Raw genomic sequence first — 27,429 nt, forward strand, 5'->3', positions numbered from 1 at the left:
AGAAAGACGCACAGGAGAGTTGAGGGTCTGTTATTTATTTATGTAAAAACACAAACTAGTGCCACAGTTCCACCTCTGAGCAAAGGGCAGCTGCCTGTGCAGGCCCAGCTGTGAATGCAGACCTATGGACTGAGACTCCTGTTTTGCTCCAGGGGCTGTGCTCTCTGGCTGCCCTGGCTGTGGGGCCTGGGGAGGGAGGAGCTGCCACAGAGGCCGAAAACACTCCTGGCTTCCCTTGCCCTCATCTGTCACAGTGCTGCAGGCAGCTCCTGTCACTGCCTGCTTGCCCCCTTCTTCAGCCCCTATCACGTGTGCTAAAACTAAACCCCTACACCCACATGCAATGAGGAATCCCAGCAGGTGTGTTGGTGGCAGGACGGGTGGTGCAGGGTGCACGCCCAACAGCCCCGGCTGGGCTCAGGCCGTGGCTCTGCTGCAGCGCTGCGAGCCAGCAGGGCCTGGTACCAACCTAACCTCCAGCGCTGGGCAGTCAGGGGCATGGCGGGGGCAGTTGTCACTAACAGTGGGCAGGGGGTTCAGAGGCTGCCAGGGGCTTTCCCGCACCAAAAGAGCGGCAGCAGGGGCACATGCAGCTGGAGCAGCACTGCAGTGATTGCTGGGCTGCTCAGGCAGGACGGAGGTGCTGATCAAGGGTGCAGTGCTGCTGCCACGTGTCCTCACACACACTATGCCTTGAAGGTGGCTCTGCCTACGGGCTACATGCTGTCCTGGCTGGAGAAGGCCATGACTCACACTGAAACCTGGCACGTGTGGTGCTGCCCTGTCTCCGTGCCACGACCCAACCCCTTCCTAAAAGTGCTTCCCCTGTGTGTGCTGTGGGCTGCTTGAGTCCCCTCTCCCCTCCTGGCAACACCTGCCCCTGCCTGCAACAGCTCCCTCCCACCACATACCCCCTGCACTTTGGGGGACCCAGGGGTAGGTGCCTCCAGCAGCTGCTGCTCCAGGCAAGAGGGGCCTCACTGGCACCCCTCTCCTGGGAGCATGATGGGGGTGCAGAGCAATGCCCCATACACAGCATCTGGGGCCCGCATCCACCTTCCCTGTGCACCCGCGTGACCAATCCAACCGTTCATAGCGAGGAACAGAGGCTGGGAAGACAGTCGCAGCTCTGAGCTGGGGGGAGCCAGGGATACACACACACACACACCACCGGAGAGTTAAGCAAAGGAGTGTTGCACACATGGAGACAAGGACAGCAGCGGGAGAGGGGTCGGTGTCATTCCAGTGGCTCGGGCTCCTGGGGTGCTGTTAGCACATGCGCTTGTACGTGTAGATGTAGGCCTTACAATTGGGACATGTGTGTGTCACATCCTTGAAGTCATCGAACAGGCAGGGGATCAGGCAGCAGCAGAGATCACACCTGGAGCACAGCAAGAGGCAGAGTGCGGTGAGCTGAGGCACCCAGAGACAGCCCATGTGTACCCCTGCCCTGACCCTCTGCCACTGCAGCTCTGCTTCCAGCACCTACCCAACAAAGCAGCACAAGAAGCCGAGAAGGAAGCTCATGAGCCCGATCTCGTAGGTGATCTTGGTGGTGATGGCTTGCTGGCAGTGGGGACACACGGTCTGCACTGGGGCGCCCTGGAAGATCTCACCCTGCAGCACTGTCACGGTGGTGGCAGTCCCTGATGGGACCAGCACTGTGGCTGTGTGGCCGCCAGAAGAGGGGTAGTGGCCTGGGGTGGGGTAGTAGCCCATGGAGGGGTGAGGGCCTGGCGGGGGGTAGTAACCTGCTGCAATGAGAAACGTGCACAGGTGAGTGTCTTTGTGCATGGCAGGAGAGGCCATAGCCTCACTGGGGGCCACCTGGCTGCCACACCAGGTATGGACTTGGGGCCAACCCTGCCCAAGCCACCTACCTGAGGAGCCCCTCTGCAAGCCCCAACCCCCATTGTGTCTGCCCCACCCTGCTCCCTGGGAGCCACATGCTTCTGGGGGGGTCCTGCCCAACACCACCCCCTGCTTCACACAACCCCTTAAGGACTTACCTGGTGGCACATAGGGTCCAGAGGGGTCTGTGGGCATGTGGGGGGGTATGAACCCTGGATGCGAGGGTGGCTCGTATGGTGGGGGCCCAAATTCAGGAGGAGGAATGGGAACCCCCTGGGGTTGTCCCACAACTGGAGGGGCGCCATCTGAAAGGAAACAGAGTCGGCAGCTAGGGCAGGAGGCTGCAGAGCTGATGGTGGTTCAGCTGAGTGGTCTGGGGGTTGGCCCCAGCGCGGAAGTTGGGGAACACAATATGGGATGGGGAGCACCCCCTGGGCCTCATCTTCTGGGCCACAGGAAGCCCAAATGCACCCCATAGCAGCGAGCAGAGCCAGGTTCTGAGCAGGGAGTGCTTCTGGCTGCTGCCACTGCCCCTGGGCCCTCCCACCTTCCCCAGAGGGTGGCACGGAGACAGGAGTCCGGTATCCCACCATGCTCCCCAGCAGAGCGGAGCACACTGTGAGTCAGAGCTGCGAGTGGCCATGCCCAGGGAAACCTGCCCAGTGCCCAGCAGTGCTACCCAGCGCCTGTACCTGCCGCGGGGGGGGGGCCGTGCTTCTCTTCTATCAGTGGCGCCGAGGGGCCTCCCGGGTAGGGCGGTGGAGGGTCACTGGACATGGCTCAGGGTGGCCCTGCAAGGACAGTGCCTTTAGAAGAGACACCAGCACCTGGCTGCGCACAGACACCTGCCCAGAGCTGTGTGGTGCTTGGGGAAGGAGGCGACAGGTAACAGAAGGGTCTGGGGCTGGCGCCACCACTGCACTGGCCTCCACCTGGGCAAGAACAAGGCCACAGCCCCAAAGTTGGACAGGCTTTGGCACAGGAAGTGAATCCAAAGCATGTGGCTGCACGGCCCACATGCCCAGCAGTACTGGGATGGAGCTGTTCTGCCAAGCGCTGCGGCTGCAGCGTTATGGTGCTGCAGATGGGTGAGAGCTGCTCCCAGCCCCTCCAGCTCCACCATCAGTGACAGGCAGCACTGCACTCTGAGGGGATGGAGAGACGGCCTGGGCCTGAGGCACAAACTGAGGTGGAGGGTGCCAAACCCAGAGGGCATCACCAAATACTGTCATTGAGTGAGTTAAGGTAAGAACATCTTTTAGAGCTGGAGACCTTATTTTATATGGGGTAAAATTTACCTGTCCTCTTCCTTGCTGCAAGGAGCTCCGAGGCCTCGACAGAGCTGAGAACAATTCTGATGAGCAGTGGAGTCCGGTCGCTGGCTTGACCCACCAAATCTGTGTGAAAAGAGACAGCAGGAGAGTTACAGAAACGGAGAGGAGCCACTGCTGCCGTACTGCCTGGGCTGGCATGCCCAACCATCAGCATGGCGAGAGCAGGAACCTCCCCATGTGTGCCCCCACTTTGGCACACATGAGGCTATGAGTCCTTGGCATGTGGAAAAGCGCCTCCAACATGCTTTGAAACATGATTTCCCTGTTTACTCTGGCTCAGTTATATCTGGTAGGATGTAACTAAATTGGGAAATACAAAGGAGAGCTGTTTACTCAGTGCTTGGGAAGGCTGCCATCGGGCATGGGACACCGTGACATGGGAGCACTGCTAGGAGTTCCCCTTGCAGTCTGCTCAGCTACTGGCATCCTCCATCCTTTGTCCCCGATAGGCCAGGAGAAAGGTGACCCTGCTTGTCCCATTCCCTTTGGTCTCCTGCTCTCGAGGCGGGTCCCTGTGCTGCCAGGAATGTGCTTTCTCAGCCAGTCCCTCTCCAGCAGATCCCGGCTGAGCAGGGAAATTGCACCCAGGCTACAGCCAGCCTGGAAAAATCCCATGGGCACAACCAGGGTGACTCTGGACCCCAAGAGATGCCCAAAGCAGGTGCTGCTGCCACATTATCCCCAAGGCATTAGCAGCAAGGCTGCCCTGCTGCCCTGGCAAGGCACGAACAGTGGTTTGAGAGAACTTGGGGCTGAGGGGTGCCGGAGCAGGGCCGAGGTGGCAGCACCCTGCTGGGGTCACTGCTTAGGGAGGAAGAGACACCAAGGGTCCTTTTGGCCTGATGCCACATGCTGGACAACCTGCCTGGAGCATGCTGACCTCCACGGCATGGCACAAGCCTCCACAGGCACCAGAACAGGCAGCGAGGGTTGCCTCAGCCCGGCTGGCAGTGTGAAGGGAAGATCCATCCCTGCCTGACCTGTCTGGCATTGAATTAATTCCTGTTATTCTAGCTCATGCTCCCTGCGTCCAAGCAACCTCCTGTGAGGTGGCAGGAAATCTTATCAGGTCTTAAGTCTGTGGAGGAGCACCACTACCCACTGCTGACCACAGGCCAGCATCACTACCCACTGCTGAACACGGGGAGCATCACTACCCACTGCTGATCACGGGGAGCATCACTACCCATTGCTGATCACGGGGAGCACCACTACCCATTGCTGATCACAGGGGAGCACCACTACCCATTGCTGATCATGGGGAGCACCACTACCCATTGCTGACCACGGGCCAGCATCACTACCCACTGCTGATCACAGGGAGCATCACTACCCATTGCTGATCATGGGGAGCACCACTACCCATTGCTGATCACGGGGAGCACCACTACCCATTGCTGATCATGGGGCAGCATCACTACCCACTGCTGATCACAGGGAGCACCACTGCCTGTCACTGATCATGTAACTGATCCTCCCAGGAGCTGAGCAAAGCCCCAGAGGCACAGGGTCTCCCCAGGATGTCTGTGTTTACTAATAGCTCTGCTCAGATGTCTGAAGTGGTGTGTGGCAGACAAACAAACAGCTTCAAAGGGCAATACCAGGGCAGATGGGGATCATCTTCTTCTGTCTCTGTTCAGTTTCTTCCTTAAAGGCCAGGGGAAGGAGAACCAGCCCATGCAGTGGGAACAGCAGAGCTGCCACAGCAGAGAACGCTTCCAGGAGGAGAAAATCACCTGAAGTGCAGGACACTGCAAAGCCCTCCTTCTCCTTCAGTGACCTACAAAGCTACAAATTGGGCTGTACTCTTTTTAGCTTCACTGGGGATGTAACAAAAAGGAGGACTTATTATTCTGGAAGTAGCCAGCCAACCCACCCTGCACACGCTGGAGCCTCATGCCTTCCCGTCCCCATGCCTGCAGGGCTCCTCCATGAGCCCAGCCCCAGTGGAGCCCCCCCCGAGTCCTAACCTGGGGACAACAGGAGCTTCCCTTGCCCTCGCAGGGCAGCTGAGCCCACAGCTTTTCTGAGGTACCACATCTCATCCCCCTGCCTGCTCAGATGCTGACCTCCCGGTAAGGTAACATCTTCCAGCACTCTCTGGCCTGACTCCTCTCGTCACCAAAGCAGCTGACCAGAAACAGGAGACAAGGAGAGCAAGAGGCAACCCCACCCACAGCTCCAGATGAAGCAACAGCCCCAGCTGAGCCAGCAATTAATCCTGCCACCCTGACCAGCAGGAAACGGTGACCACAAGGGTGACAGTCAATGGGTCTCAGAGCTATGTGTGCACTGGGATGGAGGAAGCTGCAGAGCTGTTCTGGTCATACTTGGCAGACTCAGCCACTCTTAATGCAATATTCTGCTTATTAAGAGAGCAAGATGCTGGCTGTGTGCCCTTCCCAGCAGAGAAAGCAAGCCTGTTGCTTTTAAGCCTCTTAGAAGCTGTTTCTCCTGAGCTCTATCTTAATGTAAGAAGCTCAAAACCTGCCTCGGCCCATTTCTTCACACAGCTTTCCCCCAGTGCTGGGTCAGCACTGGGCTGGAGCTACCCCAGAACATCACTCACAGGCAGTATCCCCTCTCAAAAGCAATGTGGCCAAAGCAAAGCAACACAGGCTGAGTCAGCAGCACCACTATGGAGAGGCAGCTTCCCCGAGTAGCACCCAGAAGAGCCAGGAGCCTGGAGCGTTTCCCTTCGGCTGAAGCACATTGTTGGTACCTGGGCACAGGCAGGAGAGATGGGAAGATCCAGCCACTGAACAAAAATACAGCACTGTTTTGCATCAAAAACACAGCAGTACTTTGTATCAAAACATGACCCCCAGAAGCACATAACAAGGATTCTCCCTGCTGGTCATTTCTGGTTTTACCTAGCTTTTGCCAAAGATGACTTATTTTGCTCCTTCTATCTTGCAAGAGAAACAGGATTTCTCCTGCCCACAGCACTGCCATAGAGAGACAGAATTGGAGGCCACGCTTTGCCCCAGCATCTCCAGCCCAATAAGCCACTCTGTCCCACACTAACCAGGCTAGTCCATTAAAGCTGAACCACCACTGCCTTTCTGTGTCATGAAAACAGCTTAGATAGAACTAGATGTTCTTACATGGGAAAAAACATTCCCAAATGCTGCAGAAACTGCCTCTGCAGTAGGGCTTATTGGAATAATGATGCTTATAGATCAGCTGAACACCTAGGGGGGAAATAAAAGCTTCCCAAATAATCTTGGCCAAGTTTATTGTGTTTAAGTTCAAGGTCTGACGGAATCACCAATGTCCAGTGCAGGTTCTTTGGGAGCAAGGACCTATTGCAAGATTGTAAGACTCAAAAGGAGCTGGTTGAAAATGCTCGTCCTTCCTGTGCCTACCATCCCCAGTTCTAGTTATTTAGAGATCAATACCCCAAAACCCATGGCTCCCATTACTGACACATCCAAACTGGTGACCACACAGATCTCCCGCTTATAGCAGCGATGAGAGAAGCTGCTGTGTTAGGGTCCAGTGTTCCCTGCTGGCTGTATTTCCCTCTGCGACATCCCTGTGGAAACAGTTTGAGATTCAAACATGGCAAGGGGAAAGGCCTGCCCATCCACACAGGTATGGTGGGCTCCAGCTGTGAAAAACAATGGAATTGTGGAGTGCAGTGTGATCGTGGACCATAGCACCACCAGAATAGGTCCTGGCTAAACACATAAAATAGATACAATGCCAAGAAGAGGCCAGTCACAGACAATTCCTGCACTGCCTGGAGACACGAAGGTTTGATGTGTTAACACCATTCTCCCCGGGCAGCAGTCATGTGCACTTCAGGCTGCTTCTTGGAAATCACCAAGAGTGAGATGAACCTGGGAAGGACAGAGCAGGCAGATCACTGGCAAGCATTAACTCACATGCAACCTGACAGTGCAGTGCTGGCCCTGGTGCAGCCCTGAGTCAGCCTCAGCGCAGCCGAGATCCACTCCCATGAGCAGAAACACTGTCTGCGTGGTCCCTGTGCCTCCGGCCTTTGGCCACTGGAGACTCAAGATTTGGCTTTGTTTTGCCACTGTAGCACTGGTTCCAGCCACTGAGTCAATAAGCAACGTTTGTTTACACTCAACCATGTTCGGTGATGTTGGCACTTCAAAAGCTGCTACTGCACATTTCTGGAGCTCTTCCTCCACAGAAAATAACTTCCAATATTTAGAAGAGGAAAAAACACACTAAAATTACATGAATAATAAGAGAAAAGGATGTGACCGCTTTCAGCTTTGTTGTACATCAAAAAGACACAAATTTCAGCTTCCAGGCTTTAAAAGCAAAGTCAAGAGTTCTAAAAAAAACTGGGGCCCCTCACTGAGGCCAGCCTTCTTCCTCTTAAAAAAGGGACAGCATTGTAGGCACTACCACTCCAATTTTCCCAGCCTCAAGAAAGCCCACCTGTGTGCCACAGGCTTCTATCTGGTCCAGAAAGAGGGAAATACCAAGACTAGAAAGACAGACAAATATGCTGAGTATGAACACAAAAGGCAGGTCAGATACTGGCAAAACATCAGCCTGTTATCCTTTAAAGGGCTTTTAGGGGTAGCAAGAAGACACTGAATAGAGCAGGGTCAGATGAGAGGTGGTCAAACCCATACCCTGACCATGCAATGCTCTCCTTCACAACAGATTTCTGGGCAGCATCTCCAGAGCCTAGCCTGGGTGGGCTCTGCAGTGTGTTCTGCATTACCCCTGTGCCACAGCACAGGCCAGGAGTGCTGCCCTCCCCGTGCACAGGCCCATTGCATGCTCCCACACAGCTTGTGGGGATGTGGCTCAGCTCCCACTGCTCCCGAGAGCACCACACACAATCCACAGCACACAGCCCTTACCTTGAATGGAAAGACAGCAAAAATCCCTGCTGAAAAGCAGTGTCAGTGGTTAATTCTGGCTGGGTTTATGTGGAACAAAGGAAAAAAAAAAGAGATGTTTTCCCTGCAAGCGAGCCAAACTTCCCCCTCAGCCTTGCCTCTTCCCATGCGCATTTGCTGCCTCCAGCCCGCACACCACCTCCTCAGAGCCAGGAGGGAAGCAATAAGCAGCAGACAGTGCTGCAGCCTCCTTTACAAAGAGGAGGCCCTGGCAATCCTTGACCAGGCATCGCTACCCCTCCTTTACCCCCCTGTTAACCCTAGCAGCACCTTCTCAACTCATCATCCTGATCCTGGGCAAGACAGAAAGAGGGCGCATGCCTGCAGCACACTGGCGGAAGGCGCAGAGGGAAGCCCAAATTAAGGACTAACGGGAAGGTCTGTTCTTTTTCTAAGCTGCATCTCCCGAAGCAGAAACCCTGAGCCTCCAGCAGCACTGCCAGGGAGCGCAAACCCACTGTGCAGGAGCAGCCAGGCTGCTGCAGAAGGGCACATTGTTCCCACACTTCTGCACTCACGTTTCAGCTGCAGAAATTAGCCACTTCCAGGAGGGTCAGCCTCTTCCTTTGCTGTGACGGACAGCTCTGCTGGCAAAGCAGGGCAGGAGTCGTCCTTTAACACAAAGGATCGCTGGAGGAGAAGGTTATTCACTGTTCAATCAAGCTACATCAGATGACCAAAGCTTCCTGCTCTGCCGTACAGCACGTGAATCTCTGGAAGAGCATCACCGCTGCAGTCCTCTACCCTGGGACGTCGGATATGCCGTTTGACCTTCACTGTGCCACTGTCACCCAGCAGGCTAATCAGCTACAAGCAGCTTCCTCCCTGGAAGCCAGGTGCTGTGTCCAAAGCAAGATTTCTCCAGGCATTAAATCCAAGGCACAATCAGATAATCTCCATGACACAGAGGAGACTGAGCAGAAGCTCCACACTTCCTTACATTGAAGTTAGTCAATGCTCCGTAGCTCACCTCTGATGACACCCCTTAACAGACATTTAAGCACGAGTTAGGAAGCAAGTATGGGCAGAATGACTCCCCTGTCAGTCCCTCCCACTCCCAACATTTGAGTTTTAGAGAGGCAGCCTGGAGTCTCCCCATGGACCACTTCAATTCCTTTATAGCTCACTGGCTCGCTGAGCTCTGCCACTGACCGTAAGTGGCAAGTTCTGCTCCTCAGTTACCTCCACACAAAAGTGTCTCCTGCTGTCAGTTTGCTGCCTGCTCATTTCAATGGCACCTCCAGCTCTCACACAGAGAAGATGAATATAGGATGATTACCCACTGCCCCTCACAGCACAACTCAGGATTTGACAGAAATCCTTCCCAAAACTATGCTAAAAATATTTTATTCCTTTATGCACTCATATTTTTCATTACTCCCTCATTCTACAGATTTTTTTGAGAAAAAGTCAAACAATAATACAGCTATATCATTGCTGAATCAAACTGAGTAGATGTGTGACTTCCACTAAATAACGCAGTAAGCTCAAAGGGAGGGAGAAATTACAGTCATAGAAGTTCAGCACTTTTGTGGAGCCGTATGTCAATGTCAGAATTAATCAGAGCCCAAGAGCCTATTCAGAATTCCCTTGCAGATTTTGCAACACAATGAAATAATTTCGAATACGCTGGTAGTGATTCCAGATCCATTTTCCTTCCAAGGGATGTACAAAACGCAGTACTAATGTTCTCTTATCCGAGCCACAGCACCAGCTTGCTATAGGACCAGCTCCAGACTCAGTCATAGAATCATAGAATTCAACATTAGCATTTTCTACCCCCACAGATACCCCTACCTTGGTGCCAGAGAAGCTGCTGACATTTAGATTTTACAGGCACAGTGTCGTCTTTTTTTTTTTTTTTCTGAGGACTAAGACAAGTGCTCTCTATCACTCAATTTCAGTTAAGGCCAAAGCTCACTCTGTGTGAAGAAGCATGGTTTGGGGCTAAGCAGGAGTGAGTGTGTAAGGTCTGAGATCTCTGAGTCCTATCGCCAACAAAGAGGAGCCATGCATGTCCAGAGACATGCACTGGAGGAACTCCTCCATGCTGAGGCCACTCGTTATTGCACTTGCCTTGTTTGTCCCATGGCATGACCAGACCTTCCCATTTCCAGCCCAGGACCTCTCTTTTAGGGTGGCCCAGGGCCCTGCCAGTGTGGGGCTCACTCGTCCCATGGCAGTTTGACAGGAGGAGGGCACCTGCACCCCCTGCTCCCAAGCTCAGCTCATCTGCCCTGCTCAGAGACAGATGACCATGTCCCAGGTACAGGGGGAAATCCCCTGGGTTAATCAACAGCCACTGACTGTGCCCAGCACTGGGTCATGTCCAACAGCAGCACAGGGACTCTGAGGGAGCCCTGGGATGCACCCTGAGTCACACACAGCTCTTGCCTGTCCCATTTCTCCCTCCAGTTTCAGCCAGACATGCTTAGTCTGTGCTGACTTCCTGGTACAGGGAAGTCATTTTTACTCCAAAGCATTTCATGACTAGTTTCAGTAAGCAGTACCCATTTTCTGCCAACTCCTGCATAACCCCTTCCCCAAAACTGCTGCTGTCTGCTGAACAAAGCCACATTAACGAGCTGCTACATCTCTGTCCCTTGGATCCTGCCAAAAGCTGCTTCCCCATGAGCCTTATTTGTCAATACTGCTTGCTGGAAGGCAATGCACAGCAGTCCTACCAGGGGAGACTATGCAGGCATGCAAAGCCAGGGATGTCACTGGCCTGGCTCACTTTAACGTTGATTCGGAGAAAACTCCAGGAACAAACTCGCCAACAAAGTTTTCAAGCTGAGAAGCAGGTATTCTTTATTGCGGCACTGGGAGACACAGGGGACAGCTCCTCCTAACATGTGTCCCTGTATTGCGACACAAGCTGTCCTTATATTGATTGACTGATGGCTTGGCTTCATGAGTGAAGATTTGGGAAGGGCTTTAACCATGCTTACTACAAGCACAATGACCAAGGGCATGTGGGATATCCAAATCTGGTTGGAAAAAAAGGCTGCTTAGGCAATCAGGAAGTGTCCGACCACAACTGTCAACTCCTGAGCTACCTCGAGCTACCCATGCGCTGGTCTGCCCACATGCAGTGTTGGATCTGCAGCTTCCCATGCACCTTGTCACCTACCGTTTCAACCCTCGCCCGTCCATACAGACAAGTGAGAGTGAGCCCTTCCAGCCTGCGCAGTGGATTTTTTAGGGGAAGCACAGCTTGTGCAGAACTGGCCCCACCCTTTAAACCTGAGGTTTAACCGCCACAGCCTAGTTAGCTAGGACGGTGACAGCCAAGTCCACAGGTCGTAGGTTTTGTAAGTGTCCTTCTCTTTGATGGAAGACCATACAAGGCTAGACAAGCTCCATCAGCCCGGGTTTGAAGATAGGAGTTTTCCTTCTCCTTGTCCTTATATAGTCTCTGGGCGTACATACATATTCATGAGGCTATGTATGGATTACATCATTTTCCAGAAAGTTCCCCGCATGCATACAGAATTGTGGTGGTGGTCTCTGAGGGTCGTTTACTTCTCCCAACAATCTTCATCACTTCTGGCCGCCTTTGGAGCACGCGCAGTAGATGCTTATACCAGCTTCATTGGTTCATTAGCACCAGAGACATAATAATCCTCCTATCCTCCTACTTACCAGTTAGTTTAACTGTAGCCCATCCTGGACACCTGCCATTCCCAGATACTCCTTATCCCTGTGTCCTGTTCTTCTAGACTTTTTTCTTAAAACTGTGTCAACTGTAACGATTTATCTTGTACAAAAATTCTCAGTATGTTCTGTAGCTGTAGTCTATTTTTTTTTCTGTGTATCATGCACCTCAGTAATTTTCCATTGCTACTGTTACAAAGCCATCAAACTTAACATTACTTGAAACTGATTCTAAAGGTTTATATATTCCATTTTGTAATTTTGTGCTCCCCCTTGTCTCAACGTAAGCAGAACTGACAAGAAAACTGACCAAGACACGAATGAGCTAGCCAAATTCAGGAAGATCTGCAGTCAGGCCAACAGAGCTGTGAAAACAAGGGTGAAGGAAGAGAGATGATGTCCTCTTACCTTTCAGACACAGCTCCAGGCACCAGCTTAGTTTTGGCACATGTGGGGTATCACCCAGATTCTGTACCAATTCCAGAACCATAGACACAGCAAGTGGAAGACCTCTTGCTGAAAATCTAGATCCAGCAGCTGGATTCAAGGCATTCCTAATACACAGCAATACACCTCCTCAAGTCCCTGTTCTAAGATTTTCTCTGCCTTTAAAGGAACACTCCACTGCTTTACTGTGATGCTAAAAGCAGTGCTGATCAGAGGGTCCTGAGGCTGACCAGTCCTGAGTGACCAGTCCTGAAGCTGGGCCATTGCTCTCACAGCTGGGGAATGAGCCTGCTGAAAATTCAAGCACATAACACTAAGTTACCTCGGGGCAGGTAAACAGCTCAGCTCTCTGGAGGACTCAGGCCTGAAATCCTCTCCAGAGCCTGATGAAGACACAGCAGCTCCCACCACTACAACACCAAGCTGAGAACTGTTTGCTCTCTCATCAGAATAGCCCAGCAGCCAGCTCAAACCTGAGCTCCCACTGTGCTAATGCATCCTGAATTGTGGCACCCAAGAGGGAGTCTGAAAGGCTAAAATAACAGCACTAAAATAGAACAATTATTATTTTAGTACTTTAGTACTAAATAGTACTATTAGTATTTTAGTACTAAAAGTACTAAAATAACAGCACCTGTAGCTTGAAGCCACAAACTTTTGGGGAACCTCCATTCCCAAAACACCAATATGCTCCAGAGGACGTCTCTGTGGAAGACCTACAACAAACCCAGGGGAAGAGTAGATATTTAACAGCAGTGGAAGTAGTCTCCAGTCCCAGCTTGTCTCTTCCTCAAAGACTACGTTAAGATTCTGGAAAAGCTGCATGGTCACAGCAGAGCAGGTGGGAGGGCAAGGTGAGACTTCAGCACATACCCACACCTCCTGTGAGCACTTCCTTGTATACCATAAAGCAGAATAAAGGCATTAAGTTAACTAGAAGACAACTGAACACAACTTCAAGAAAAGGCCAGCACACACACACTAGCAGAAGGTATTTATCCAGTGGTCAGTTAAAAACTCAAGCTCAAAGGAGTCAGCGGTAGAACGGAAATCCCACCGTGACTGCCTTCCTTCATTCTGTGTTCCAGCCTTTGTCCTCCTCCCCTCCAACACAAGCCTCCAGCTCCCCTATTGGGTGTTAGGTGATTGGGACCCCCGAGGACCTCAGAAGCATCCCAGGTTGAAGAAACACTACAGCAGGGATACAGCTTTAGTCCATGACTTCCTCACAAAATTAAGCTGCTCTGAATCCCAGGGGCTCCTTTCCCTCTCTTAAAAGGGTGGCCTGATTCTTATTTGGAGACACAATCAATAAAAGTCAACAGGCTGCTTTTAATTCATCAGCAGCCAGAAATCTAATCTCAAGTTAACAGCACTACCCCAAACACAGCTATCGCATCTCCCATTTAAGCTACCTTCTGTGGGCACCAGCAGGCATGGATTTTACAGCTGCAGTGAGCAGGGCTGCCTACATCACAGCCACTAATTTATTCTCAGAAAGGCTAATTTAATCCAGCAGTGAATGTTCTCAAAGCTTCCTCACACAGAAAGCTTTTCTCTCGGTTGGCTTAACAACAATACAGCATATCCAAAAACGTGGAGGGATGCTAAAGAAGAACACTACCCTTGTGTTTTGAGTCCTCTAGTACTTTTGGCTGAGAATTTTTTCTTGGTAACCAGACTTTGAGAAAACATTGAGTGCCTCTGGTGCTTTTAAAATGCCAACTGAATTTTCAAGGCAAAGTATACAACAGTTCAGGCTACCTCCAACTTGCATACAACTGTGTCTTGACAGAAAGAGCTGTGTTCTTAATAAAACTAAAACCCGTCAAAGACTGTTTTGTATCAGACACGATGTTCACTTCTAACCAAGCATCTGCCTAGCAGGAGTGGCAGCCAGCATGCCTGGTTCACGGTGTACTACCTGCTGCTGGAAGGTGACCTTCCCCAGCTCACCCTACAGAGCAACAAACTCCAGAAGAAATCACAAAGTTCTCTGTGTTATGAAGCTGTGTAACTGCATCATGAAGCACTTCAGAGACAGTACCCTTCAGATTTCCAACCTCTGCCATCCATGGGAGCAATAACTAATTAAGCAATTGGAAAGCTTTTTTATTATTATTTTAAATTCTAGTTTGTACTTTCCCCTCACCTGTGAAAGTGAGCAGAGGCAGCATCCAAAGTCACACTTAGCCATGTGAACCAGAGTGCTCTGCCCATTAGCTCCTCAATGAGAGTCACTGTGTCACCTGTGTCATGTGGACATGGCATGAAGAAGTGGTCCTCACCTGGACCTACACCTTGCAAACTAGATACTGGAGAGCCAAGCACAGCCCCTTGGAATTAGAGGAGCTAAAACAAGGAGGTTTTAAGCTTTACAATAGACGTAGCCATAGCAGTCTAACCATCCACACTCATGGGAGTGCTGTAAAAGAAAAGCTGGTGCTGTGCAAGGATTGCAGCCCGGATCATGCCTGAGAGAGCTCCTTTGGTACAAGAGCAAGAACATCCCAGATGGCATCCAGCAATTTAGGCTGATTCAGAAATCTGGGAACAAGTTAAAGATCAGAGGGAAGCAGAGCATTAAGACAGGCCAGAGGAGGAAAAAAAGAGCAAAACAAAACAACACTCGCCTTGTTCCTATCTGTCAGGAACTGCTGTCCCAAGAATAGCCTATTCAGAAACCAGGAAACTCAGAGAGCAGCAGGGAAGGGCTGAGTCATGGCCATCTGAAAAAAAAAAACAACACAACAAAACAACCCAGAGAGACAGAGAACATGGACAGCAGCTGTTCTGCATTCTGGAGGTACCAGCAAGTCAACCCAGAACATACTAGCCAGTCGTAAAAGCTCTGCAGGCACATGGTGCAGCCATAAAAAGCAGTTGACCCTCCCTCTGCTCCTGGGAGGCAAATGTAGCCCTGGTTGAATCAGGCTAAATTGGTGGTGCTTCCCAGACAGGGAAGCACCTCTATGCCCAGATCTTTGCCTTTATTTGTTCCTCTACAACATTAGCATCACAATATCACAAAGACTTCCAAGCTGGGCACATGCTTTCTATAAGGGAAAGTGCGGTTCATTTCAAGGATGCCACTAGCAGAGGGTGAGGAGCTGTTTCCCTTACCCACTGGAAGTGCACAAGGTAAAGTACAACTTGGACAGGTTTCCTACAACAGCCAAGGAGAACACAAGCACTCCCACCTTGCCCCCAGCCTCAGCGCTGCCTGTCTCACCCCCATTAAGGCCAGGCTGTGGTTAAGTTTTGCCCCTCATGTCACAATCTGTGTTCTGTGACCTAAATGAAATCAATTTTACGATTATTCTTGCTGGGGCAATAATCTTACTCACTCACCCATAATCTAAAAGATTATACCTTCTTTCCAGCTGTGGGAGGAAGCACAAGGTATTTCTGAGCAATGAGGGCTTATTTTCAATACAGTTCCTCAGCGACTCCTTACAAAGTGTATCTTTTCAACCAAATAACTGTGCTTCAAAACATGTTTGGAAAAAAATCCCTTTCAATTCATTTTATCTTGCACTATGAGATACTGTCAGATTAAAGATGCCAAGGTAAGAAGCAGAAAGACCCTCGGAGTCCATCCCTGCAGGGAGCAGGCTGACCATGCCCACCATCGCCAGACTCTGGCAGATAACCTGTGCTCGCTTGTGCCTGCGCCTCATCCACCACGACTTGTCTCAATAAAAAGATTCAATTGTCAAATGACGTAAGTCAGGGCTTCCTGTGCAAGGATACTTTCACCAGATACCATTGTGGGACATCAGTGATCACAAAACAGTAGTGGCTGAGATCTGGAGCGAGGCAGGAAGTGCACTATTGTCTACACATGTAGCCCAATAGCAAGAGAGAGCAAGCCTCTCTGTTTTCCCTTTTTACATCTGCAAAGTCCTATTAGGGAGTAGGCTGTATTTTTGAGCAGTATAAACCAGGGGGGAAGCTCAGAGAGCCTGACGTACCCCTCTGCAGTGGTTAAAGAGCCTCTCCCTGCTGCCTGGACAGGTCCCCACGTCTCCCACTGCCCATCCCAGGCAGGGCAGGGGAATGCGCCCTGCTGAGAAGGCAGCTCCTGCAGACCTAACCTCAGCTCTGGGACTTGCTGGGATAACTGCAATGCTTTCACACATAGACCCAGCCTTTGCACTAGCTGCCAAAATGGAGCTGAGGGAAACTGTCCCAAAGCAAACAGGCTCTCGTGGCTCAAATTGCAAGGGGATAAAAAAAGATGAAATATAGCTAGAGCATGGGATGTGCACATCATAGTAAGATGTGACAGATGGAATTTATGATTGTAAGATGGAATGCAAGATGAAACAGTGTAAACTTAAAAAGCTAGAATGCTCCTTCCAAAAGCACATCTTCCAAAACTGTTCATAGGTAATCAGCCTGTTAGGGCAAGGTAGGGAAGATTTTCTTCCTAAATGAAGAGACTGGGTATCAAAGGGTTGGGGACATACACCATAGGGAATGTGCCTGCACACTGGTTCAGGGCAGAAGGAGCACCATCTCAGCACAAATGTTTTAACTTAAATTCTCCTAATCCACAAGAGAACTGGGTATTATTCCATTTTCTTATGTATAAAGGAGGCAAAGGAAACATAACTACTACTAATGCAGAATTATTTTACTAATCACAATAGGTAACAAAGAAATACATTACTTAAGTGCAGGGAAAGCCCCAGCTCACTTCATTCTCTGATCCTCCTGGGTTTCATCATGTGAAGTTGAACACACAGAGCCAGCAGCTGTTCTTCTCAATTCCTAAGATGCTATTTACATCTCCATCTTTTGGGGCTATTTCTTGTATTTTCTTTTGCTAAATTCACCTGGTTAAAGATAACTGCACTAACGTGTGGCCCCATTCAGGGGATGCACGGCATGAAGCGGTTTCCTTCCTACTGCCATTCTTTACCTAGATCTGGGACCAGCACGGGCCTCTCAAATAGTCCTTTCCACCACAACAAATTTTAGACTGCAGCCATGAAGTACCTCTGAGTAAACAAGCCCAAAGCAAAACTGTAACAGCCACCAAGAGTTTCCTTGAGTGTTTCATGCCAGAAAGAAAGCCTGTGACCCCCCCACCCCACTTCAGAAACATTATACTGCTGAGGAAATAGATTGTTATTTCCTATGGCACCTATGCTAATTGTGTTCCCTTTGATGAGAGGAGGAGGTATGTCCTTTGCAGAGCCTGTAAAGATCTAACACTGCTTATGAAAACTGCACTGCTGCTCTCCACTTGCAGGATGAATGCCGAGTGCTGATTGGGAACAATAGGAAAATAGCAAGGTGAGTATCACATCCCAAGGCAGAAGTTGCTTATCGTGTGGTTTTTTTGAAGGAAAAAGAAGGTACATACACATCTGTGTCCACAAATGTTTGCACTCAGATACCTTGTTCTAAATCTTCAGGAGAGTCGGTTTCCGGCTAGAGTACTTTGCCCACATAACAGTTGCAGAATCAGGTCCTGGAAGAAAATCCAGCCAAAACCCTCCAACAATTTGCAGAACAACTTAAGTTGCCACTGCAAACCATGACTTTTACTGCATCGGAGAGAAGGGAAAAGTACTGTATAGTTAGAATCTTTCCTTTTAGAACACCACTGACTGCTGCTAAGAGCCATGAGGCATATCAGCATCTATTTGTTGTTTTCCAACTCTCCTGTCCTCCCTGTTTTCAGCAGCTTTGCCTGTATCAGTCTGGGAGAACACCACCTTCTCATCACAGTTTAATGAGAAGTCGGCATATCTGCCTAGAAACTTGAAGGTATATTCTATCTTTGTTATTATTTTAACCTCCATATTATGCAAATACCATTGCTTCCTTGCTTAACCTTGCAGCCACCAATCTTTTCCTTGGCTTAGTGCAAAGCTGAGTAAATGTGAGCCTGCACACTGGAAAACTACCACACGTACAGAGCCCTGGTAATAGCAGCAAAAGCGATGCACAGCCCCAGTGCAGATCCTAGCAAAGAACTCTATTAAAGAGAGTTAAAGAAAAGTAGCTTTTCTCAGTCTAGGATATGCTCTCATAATAAAAGCAATTTTAAGAAATCAAATGTATGACTCTACAATGGTACCACAAACAGACATAGAACACCAAATTTCATACTTCTCTTTACCCATAAGGAAAAAAATAGCCTTGGATAAGAGCAGATACTAGAAGTCTGTGTATCTCCTTCCAAACCCACTCATCCTCATACTGGAAGATCTTTGTATCACCACATCCTTTAAATAAGAGTATATATCTGCTAAATTCACATTGAATGGGGGAAAAAAGGTAATATTTTACATAATAAAGTTGTTTTCATCCTTTCTCTTGCTATGTTAGTGAGTAACACTGGCAAAAGGAACACTTCTGCAGATGACAATGGACCAAGTGACCAGTGTCACTTGGTGTCCAATGTGCCAAAGACCCAAAACTCCCTGAAACACGTACAGTGTGGGAGCTGTGGACAGCATGACCCCTGGCTGAATGCCCTTCAGCTACAGGAGTGCATTAGCTGTGCTTCATCCAGAAGGAAAGCAGTGGCTACGCTTTGCATCACTGTGTGATTTCTCACGCACAGAAAGTATGGCTGATTAGGAAGTGAGCTTCAAAGCCATGCACTGACAAGGCACTGACAGAGACACCCTCCCTTCTCTCATAACAGCAGCTCCAACCAGAATAAAAACATGAGGAATTGAATTTCAGGTGCAGGACCTGTAGAGGAAACACAACAAGAAATTCGGCACGGTCATCCATCTGCTTAGGAAGGGCTCAGGTTCTGAAAGAGAAACTCCCTCTCCGTTAATTGTCCCAGTCACACCCATTGCAAGATCTTTTGGTACTCAGCATACAAACATGCACATCCCCTCTCCCATCACCTCCCTGAGCAGACATAGCACCCATACCACAGCAGCTGGGGAGGACTGAGCACATTTGCTCCACATGGCATCACTCCGGACATCTGGGGACATTGCTCCATCACCCTACCCTTGCTACAGCCTCATCCCCCATCTGTACCCAAGCCATGCCACTAGACAGCCTCACATCAGTTCCTAAAGTCCTCACTTCCCTAGCTCTAAGCAGGAATTCCTTCCTCACATAATGCCTAGAGAGAACAGCACAGCTATATCACTAAATGCTCCCAGAGATTTCCTGGGGCACACAGACATCGCTACAACATTCAGACAGAGAAAACTTTGGGAAAGGGAAGTTTTCAACCTGTGCTTTCCACACTGACCCGAGCTCCTTTAGTTCCTAAAAATGAATGAATGACATACTATGGTTATATGCTACACTACATAATACTCATTCTAGTTCCCCCTATTGCCTATTCCAAACACACTCTCTGGAAAGCAGAAAGGAAAACCCCATTTCAAGCACAGTTTGAAAGGGAACAAACAGTAGGCTATGTTGCATATTCACAAAGCGTTTCTCAGCTAGTTCTACATTCAGCCCAAACCCCCTATAATTACCATTTAAAACAGCTCTACTTAAAATCATTGTGCCTGACCTACTCAACCACCTGATGTTTCAGGCTCAGCCAGGAACATGACAACTGCCAGTCCCCTCACCAGTTATCAGTGCAAGCACATCTCCGAGCAGCTTTTCCAGCAACACCTCAGACCAAGGGGCACCCACCTAGGCTTGCAGTGACTTGGAGAAGTTTAACCTTGAGCATGACTCCTGCAGATGATCCAGAGGATGTTGGCATGGCTGTGTCCATCCCAGCCTGCCTGTTTCCTGTTCCCCTGCACAGACCTGGAGCTCTTCCTAGGGTCCCAAACCCCATCCTTCCATTTAGCAGCAGTCACAAACCACTGTGCTCTTCATAAATTAAGGGTGCTGCCTTAACAGCTCCTACGCTTTTGCCTCTCCAGTCCCCTGGGGAGGCAGAACCTAGGCCTCACCACTGTAATGGTTCAAGACTTCCCAGGCTCTCACTAACATTTATTCACTGGTATTTGTTGTGCTGCAGTTCCCATTAGCTGAATGAGCTCTCCTCTTTTAACAGGATTCATACTGCCACTGTGCTGATGGGCAATACCCTGCCCATCATCATAATTTCTCTTCCTGCTTGTCAACACACCCAAGCTTCTTCCATCTCCTCTAAAACGGGCTCATCATTCCTGATCACTTAACGGGCAGCTCCAGCCCAAGTTCATCTCTCCCCAGCAGGGATGACTGCAAACACACGCACTTGTACCTAGGCCTGGCTCCCTCTTCCCGGTGATCTGTCACGGTAACGGGTCCTCTTTGCTTCTCTCATAGCGGTGCCCTGCAGGCTGCTCTCCACCGTCCCCTCCGCAAGCTGGCACGACCGCGGCCGGGCTGGAGCGCTCTCCTTACAGCTGAAAGCCTTTTCCCAAGTACACGACCTCCCTTTCCATCCGATTGAATTTCACCCCGCGCCCGCTACTCCAGCCCTCCAGCACACCCGATCCTCCCGTCCCAACCTTTCCCGCACTGCTGATGGTACAAACTGAAGCTCTGTCTGGTTTTGGTCGCACGCTGCGGCACTTTGTGGCCGCTGCGGACAACGGCAAAGCGCAGTCCAAGTCCAGGGCCTGCCTCCCTGGCCCGTACCTCTCCTCCGCAGCAAGCGCTGCAGGCACACAGAGAACAGAGACCTTCCCTGCCTGGAGCCGCGCTGTCCTTCCTCAGCGCGTTAACCGGACACTGATTACCCTCCCTCTCTCTGTCTCAGCGGCGGACGGTGCAGGGCTCCTGCGTGTGTCCTCTCCGTTCCCAGTGTCCCCACGCTCCAGTCGGCCCCGCTATCACAAGGCCGCCGCGGCCTACCAGGGCCTGGGGGCACGGAGCCCACAGCCTCCCTCGCCCGACCCCACCGCCCCCGGGGCCCGACCCCCACCACGGCCTGGCGGGGACGCACCTACCGGCTGCCGCCTCCCAGCTGCTGCTCCGGCACCCACAGGCTCCGGGGCGGGGCGGGGAGAGGCGAGGCGGGCAGCGGGCGGTGCCGGGGCGGATTGGGGCCGTGCTGAACCCGCCGCGGGCCGGGGCTTGCTTCTCACGCGGGGCCGCTCGCGGCCGGGGCCGCAGCCTACAGCCACCAGCGGAGCGCGGCCTGCTCCCCTGCGCGAGGCCGCACCGGGCCAAGCCTGCTCCCAGCGCCAGGCCGCACCGGGACGGGGCCTGGTCCCGTCGTTCTCCCCCTGCCAGGCTGGCCCAGGACGGGGACAGAACGCCGGGGCCATCGCCAGGTAACGTCCTCCGTGACCTCATACCGGGGATCCCACCAGCGGCCACGGCCCGAGGCCCCCCTCGGGCGACCGAAGGCAACATGACTCTCACCATCACGCTGGCGGACGTGGCCTCCAGCGTGACCAACGGCGGCAGCACTCAGGTCGGCAGGCTCTGTGTCCTCCTGCCCGGACCCCCGGAGCACATCCAGCTGCAGGAGGGTGGGCAGGACGAGGCGGGTCTCTATCAGCCGCCGCTGAGGCGCCCTGGCGGGACCCTGGACACCGCAGGCCCTGCGGAGCAGCAAATGGCGCAGATGAAGAGGAGAATAGAAGTGACTGAGGCGTCGATGACGAAGGTGAGAAGCCATCCTCAGGATGGTGCTCGGCCTCGGCAGGGCACCTGTCACGTTGACACATTGCTGCTGATGTCTTGCTGGTTGTGCCCTACAGTGTCACAGCACAGTGTGCCCGGTGGTTCTGGTCAGCATGGCGTCCTGCCTTGCGCAGTGTCCCGTGTCCTACACAAGCACCCTGCCCTGCGTGGTGTCCTGACTTTGCCTTGTACTGCACTACCGGATAACACTGCTTAGGTGGCATCCTGCCCCACACAGTGACCTGCCCTGTGCTGTAACATGTCCATGTCATGAAAACACGCTGACTCAGGATCAGGAAGCCTGGCAAAGCATGCTCCAGTGGCCCCAGGTTCACTATGGGTATTAATTAAAGAGCAGTGTTTTAACACAGCCACTGGGCAAAGGTGGTTTTGGTCACTTCTCACCTGCCCCTGGGTGTCCAGCATACTCACTCTGAGATTTAAGTCTGTTGGGTCCCATCCTGCCCTGGCAACTGTGCTTGGGGGGCTGCAGTAGCCCTAGGCTGTTCTTTCCTCTTTCCTTTCCCCTCCCTTTTCCCCTTTCCCCTTTCTGCTTTTCCTTTTCCTTTTTTTCCTTTTCCCTTTTCCTTTTTTCCTTTTCCCTTTCATTTTCCTTCCCCTTTTTTCCTTTTCCCCTTTCCTCTTTTCCTGTTTCCCCTTTCCTCTCTCCCCTGTGCCTTTTCCCTTTCCCTTTATCTTTGCCTTTTCCTTGCCTTGCCTTTATCCTTCCCTTCCATTCCTTTCCCTTCCACACAGTGAGTGTCTGAGCTGTGAGTGACAGCAGTGCTGCCTTGTAGACAGGCTTTTCCCACTCCAAGGCAGGATCCTGTGGGAGACATCGCCACTCCACGAGTTCAAGCTATTTGGCTGTTCAGGTTTAGGCTCTGAGTGGGGAACACAACATGTAACATCAATGCCATCTTCCTGGCTTGTGCCACACGTTTCAGTGCAAGGATGAGTTGTGCCCTGCTGTTGTCTTCATAGGCAGCATGTGGGGCTGGCCGACAGCAAACCTCTCTTTACTGCCTGTGAGACCTGGCAGCCCCTGTGCGGTTCCAACTCACATGTTGTGACCTTGGCTTAGAGCACAAGCACAGAGCAAAGGGAAAAGGCTGCAGCACTTAGCCAGGGTAAGGCACTGGCACTGAGGCACCCGTCCCCTTTGTACATCTTTCACTTCATTTTGGGGGGGCTCCACGGGCATGGCTATGGGATGGACAAATGGCTGATGCTGACAGCTCTATTTGGCCCAAGACATCCCCACGCTCCAGTCTTCACTGTGCACTGCTTAGCTTTCCATTGTTCTATGTCTCCCAGAGCCTGTAGGGACCCAGCATCACTGACCAAACCTGTGTTTCCCAGGTCATGGACATGCTGCAGGAGGTGCTCACCACCATCTGCTCCCTGAAAACCACCATCGAAGGCTTCGAGGAAGAGCTACATCTCCTGAAGGACAATTTCCACAAGGTGCATGCAGAGAGCTGTGACAGTTGCTGAAGAGCTCTCAGCAGAGGGGTTGGGCTCCCTGGGCACCTGCATGCATAATGAGGGTGCATGGAGTGACATGGATGAGGTCTGGAGCTCAAGCTCCCTCCCACCCTGAGGCCAGGCTGGGAGATGGGGGATCTGCCCTGGGGCCCAGAGGTTTCAGATAGACACTGCCTGAAGCCACAGCTGGGCACTGCCAGTCCCTGCCTATCCCTGCTGGTGGCTGATCCTCAACATTCCCAGCCCTTGGAGATGCTGAACCCGTGATGCCTCTGTTAACAGGCTAGTCTGGAAGAGATGCAAGAGCGGTCAGTGCAGCAGGACAAGTATAGCCACATCCTGCAGAGCATCCTGGACCAACTGGTGAGTGGGGGGAGCCCTGGCAGATGGGCTGGGAGCAGACATCTTTAGCACTATGTGCAGAGACTCAGCACCCAGACCCTGGGACTGTCCCTAGGCTGTCCAGGGCCAGGCTTTCACAAATCCTCATGGAAAATACCCTCAAGCCTCCCAGAAGCTTCCCTGGCTGCAGCAACCTGCCTGGGCAAACATCTGGCCCCACAAAGATTCTTCTGGCAGGGTCTATGTCATCTTCCCACCAGAGCAGAGACACCCATCTGCTGTGCCCTGGTATCCTGGTCACCAATACTGCTTTTGTCCCTCCTGCAGTGCCAGGAGGATTTAACCGTCTAGATTGAGGCCTTGGGAGGCATGTAGTGCTGGAGATGGGATGGCACTGGGGGTGGTGGCAAGGTTTGGAATCTGCCTCCCCATCCCAGGGGCTGCCCAGGCTCTCTCCTCCCAGAGCAGGGTGAAAAGCTGATTTCTCTCCTGTTTGCAGGTGGAGGTGCGTCAGGAGCTGTGCCGGAGCTCTCTCTGCAGAATGCCCGCTGGTGAGGTGTGTGTTGGTTCCCGGATGCCAAGCTCCTTTGCTGGGGGCTGGCAGCGCTCCTTGGCTCTGGAATTGCATGGGGCTCTTCTCTCTCCCCTAAACCTCAGGGGCTGTTTCATTTCAGAAGCCCTCCAGCTGGGAGCTCAGTCCTGAAGCCTCACAGGAGCTGGGCCAAGAAGCCTCATGCAGGCTCAGCTGGATGCTGGAGCAGCATGAGACTGTGGAAACCCATGTCAGTCACCGTGAGAGCCAGCTCCAGCAACGTGGTGCGGACTGACATCCCCACCATGCTGGGCCACCATTCTGGGTTGTGCAGCCAGACCTTTGCCAGCACTGGTGCATGGCAGCACCATACTCAGCCATCCCATCTGGGTCCCCAAACCACTGCAGCCCCCCATCCTTCTGCCTCACTCCCAGCCACACTGGCATGGCTGGTGGGAACCAGCCTATGACATCCTAGTGCTGGCCGAATGTGGGTCCTGGCAACAGTGTTGGAGGGACTCCACAGCCATTAAACAACCTTGGGTTTGAGATGGTGGTGTGCTGGGGGCCTGCAGGATCCAGCACTGCTGAGAGCAAAGCTTTAGTATCTGTTTTCAGCAGAGTCTATGACCTTGGAGGACATTGCTGTCCGACTGGAAAAGGTGCTGAGTGAGATAAAACACCAGCAGGATGGAGCAGACAAGGTGCTCAGCTGCCCAGCCTGGAGTGGGGAACACAGTGCCTGAGGACCTGGGAGCTGCAGCCCCACACCCTGCTTGCCAGGGACACACTGGGGCATCTCTCAGGATGCCCTCACTAACCACTCACTGGGGCCACCCATAAGCATCCTTACCTGACCCAGGTCCTGTATCCACCCTGTTTCTCACCGAGGGCCACATTTATCCTCCCCAGGGCCTGGATTTTGGCAGGGAGGTGCTGGGCCAGGTGAGACAACTGCAGAAGCAATGCATGAGGCTGCAGGAAGCTGCGGAGCGGCTGTGGGGTGACACCAAGGATACCCAGGTGAGCACTCGGTGGGTGGCTGGGGACATGTGGCGGTTGGTGGTGGATCACCCAGCCATGAGCATGGTGCTGCTGGAGCAGGGCTTGGGTGTTGTGAGTAAGCAAAGGCATGCAGGGATGGTGGCAGGGCTAGGGGCGTACAGGGGATTGCTGTCACCATGCCCTCCTCAGAAAGCAGACAAGGCTGCACTGAAGACCAAAGTGAGCCAGGAGGAGCTACAACATGCCATGGTCCAGCTGAGCGAGATGATGCAGGACCTGCTTCAGAGGATGTCCCAGATGGACCAGGACACACAGAATGCCCTAGAGAAGCTCCTTAATGAGATGGACTCCAAGGTAGAAGCGTCACCCAGAGGGTGGTAGGGATAAAAGGATGCATCAGGCCAGGGAGCACATCCCTGTGTGGGGAGGGTGAGCTCTCAATCTACCAACACCAATAAATTATGATTCTTACGTCATGGCTGACCCTGTGTCCCAGTGTGTCCCCAGTGTCCCTCAGGGGCAGCAACATCCCTAGAAACAGGTCTTGTGTACTAATGAGCTCCCCTGCCCTCCCTGCAGCTGGACCATGTGGCACTGGCTCCCCTACAGGCACAGCTGGAGCAGGTGAGAGGGCTCATCCAGCAATGCCTCTGCCAGGGACCCTGCAATGATGGCCGTGCTGCCGGCTTCAAGAGGTGAGGGCCGCTGCGTCCCCTCCTATCCCACTCCATCCCATCCCTTGTCCCCTTCCATCGTCTCCTGCACTGCCCCAACCCCTCCCATGCTGTCCCATCTGCTGCTACTGTCCCATCCAGACACTCTGTGTCCCACCCTGGCAAGGGGTGCTGGCCACCCATGGGACCTCACGCCATCCCTGGGTTGTTGGCAGAGCACTGAACAGCTGTACCTGTGTTGCAGGCAGCTCTCTGGTCCAGCAAAGTGCATCTCCTGCAACAGACCCTTGGCCATGGCCCCAGCACCGTGAGTACTGTGCATCCCCCAGGACAGACCCCCACGTGTGTCCACTAAAGACCACTGCCTGACTTGGCCTTCATGTCCTCACCTGCAGGCCCTTGGTGACCATCCGAAAGACCAGCCAGTTCCTCCAGCCCCAGCCAGCCAGCACCTCCAACTGCCTGGTACAGCAGCTGCTGGAGAGGTGAGGCTTGCCAGGCACCAGTGTCCCTCCTTCTCCCTTTGGGGTTCCTCTCCCTGGGCAGGGAGCACCTACATTACCCTTCCTGACTAGGGCCAGCCAGCGCCCTGGAAGTTCTGCCAGGCCACTGTCCACCTCCACCTCCCTTATCACCGTCTGTCCCTGCAGACACCCAGCTGACTTCATCTGCAATAACGTAAGCTACTCATCCACGTTGTCCCTGTTCTCTAGAAACCCACTGAGCCCGCCTGTACTGGCATGGCAGGAGTGCTGCAGGCTGGGCACAGCCTCGGGGCACCTCCAACCTCATCAGCTGCTCTTCCCTCTAGAGAGAAGTGGATATTTTGGGCATCGATGGGGTCATCTACAAGGGCAGGCTAAACTCACTGGGTACCAATAGGACTGCCACCATGGGCAAGGACTTCCCATGTAGGGGATCAGCCCTGGGACAGCGCATGAGTTCTGGCCAGGCTGTGCAGTCACATGAACGTCCCACTGTCAGCACCTGGGACGGTGCTGTGCCAGTCTGTGGCAAAAGCATCAGCAGCCTCTCATCTCCCTGTGCTAGCAGTGTCTCTGCTTCTCACCTTGAAACAGTGAAGAACCCACAGGCCCGCACCCGGCACACCACAGAGAAGATGGTCAGCATCCCCAAGTATGGCAGCCACTATGTGTCCCCATACTCACGTGAGTGCCCATCCTGTGTGTCCCCTGGGCCACCAGCCCTGCTACATGGCCCCAACCTGCTGCTGAGAGCTCCCTGAGAGGCTCCCAGGGGTGTTGCTGGGGGTGTCATGCCCCATGCAAGGCTTTCTGCTTTGCAGGTGCCGCCATGCAGATGAAGACAAGCTCTTCGGGGGGCCACTGGCAGACTGCCATGGGCAGCAGCTGGACTTCAGGTGTCTGAGCTGGGCAGGGGCTGTGAAATGGTATGGGGATCTGGGGAGTGGATGGGCAACACCAGGGACTCAGGGAATGGGTGTGGTGAGTGCCACACTGCCCTGGCAGCTGCTCTTTGGATGGCATAACACTGCAGACCATAAAGATGCTGGCTCCTCCGTTGCCTCTCCTGTGCAGTTCCTAGGCTAGTGGAGGCACATGAGACATCCTTGGGCTTGGTGACCACAGCCAGATGCTTTTGGGATG

General features: G+C 52.5%; 2 protein-coding genes across 5 annotated transcripts; one reads left to right on the plus strand and one right to left on the minus strand.

Moving 5' to 3' along the window:
* Nucleotides 1–19: 19 nt before the first annotated feature.
* CDIP1 (cell death inducing p53 target 1) lies at nt 20–21,153 on the minus strand. 4 transcript variants are annotated; one of them, XM_057406538.1, is made up of 6 exons: nt 21,075–21,153; nt 3,150–3,248; nt 2,544–2,657; nt 2,010–2,156; nt 1,490–1,754; nt 20–1,381 (listed from the first exon to the last, which is right to left on the minus strand). In XM_057406538.1, exons 3-6 carry the CDS (start codon nt 2,626–2,628, stop codon nt 1,270–1,272), a joined length of 609 nt encoding a protein of 202 aa, XP_057262521.1. In that variant the 5' UTR covers nt 2,629–2,657; nt 3,150–3,248; nt 21,075–21,153; the 3' UTR covers nt 20–1,269. The 4 variants fall into 4 exon arrangements, with proteins under 4 accessions (XP_057262521.1, XP_057262520.1, XP_057262524.1 ...); XM_057406537.1 differs by having other exon boundaries at nt 21,079–21,140; XM_057406541.1 differs by lacking the exon at nt 21,075–21,153 and adding an exon at nt 20,768–20,906.
* CUNH16orf96 (chromosome unknown C16orf96 homolog) lies at nt 20,654–27,247 on the plus strand. The gene is made up of 14 exons (XM_057406653.1): nt 20,654–20,779; nt 20,889–21,743; nt 23,123–23,227; nt 23,531–23,611; nt 24,090–24,146; nt 24,265–24,372; nt 25,035–25,145; nt 25,317–25,481; nt 25,707–25,822; nt 26,046–26,108; nt 26,197–26,286; nt 26,377–26,479; nt 26,613–26,970; nt 27,108–27,247. Exons 1-14 carry the CDS (start codon nt 20,654–20,656, stop codon nt 27,188–27,190), a joined length of 2,421 nt encoding a protein of 806 aa, XP_057262636.1. The 3' UTR covers nt 27,191–27,247.
* The last annotated feature ends 182 nt before the right edge of the window (nt 27,248–27,429 follow it).

The sequence above is a fragment of the Pezoporus wallicus genome, unplaced genomic scaffold, assembly GCF_028554395.1.
Source record: "Pezoporus wallicus isolate ANWC-B61680 ecotype Strahan unplaced genomic scaffold, APGP_CSIRO_Pwel_v1 contig_6155, whole genome shotgun sequence".
In the NCBI taxonomy this organism is placed as follows: domain Eukaryota; kingdom Metazoa; phylum Chordata; class Aves; order Psittaciformes; family Psittacidae; genus Pezoporus; species Pezoporus wallicus.

Coding starts and splice junctions, on each gene's coding strand:
- CDIP1 (XM_057406538.1), bottom strand. CDS start 2,628: ATGTCCAGTGACCCTCCACCGCCCTACCCGGGAGGCCCCTCGGCGCCA. Junction 2,157..2,543: donor CGGCCCCCCCCCCGCGGCAG/GTACAGGCGCTG, acceptor GTTTCCTTTCAG/ATGGCGCCCCTCCAGTTGTG. Junction 1,755..2,009: donor TGGACCCTATGTGCCACCAG/GTAAGTCCTTAA, acceptor TTCTCATTGCAG/CAGGTTACTACCCCCCGCCA.
- CUNH16orf96 (XM_057406653.1), top strand. CDS start 20,654: ATGGTACAAACTGAAGCTCTGTCTGGTTTTGGTCGCACGCTGCGGCAC. Junction 20,780..20,888: donor GCCCGTACCTCTCCTCCGCA/GCAAGCGCTGCA, acceptor TCTCTGTCTCAG/CGGCGGACGGTGCAGGGCTC. Junction 25,823..26,045: donor CGTGCTGCCGGCTTCAAGAG/GTGAGGGCCGCT, acceptor CCTGTGTTGCAG/GCAGCTCTCTGGTCCAGCAA.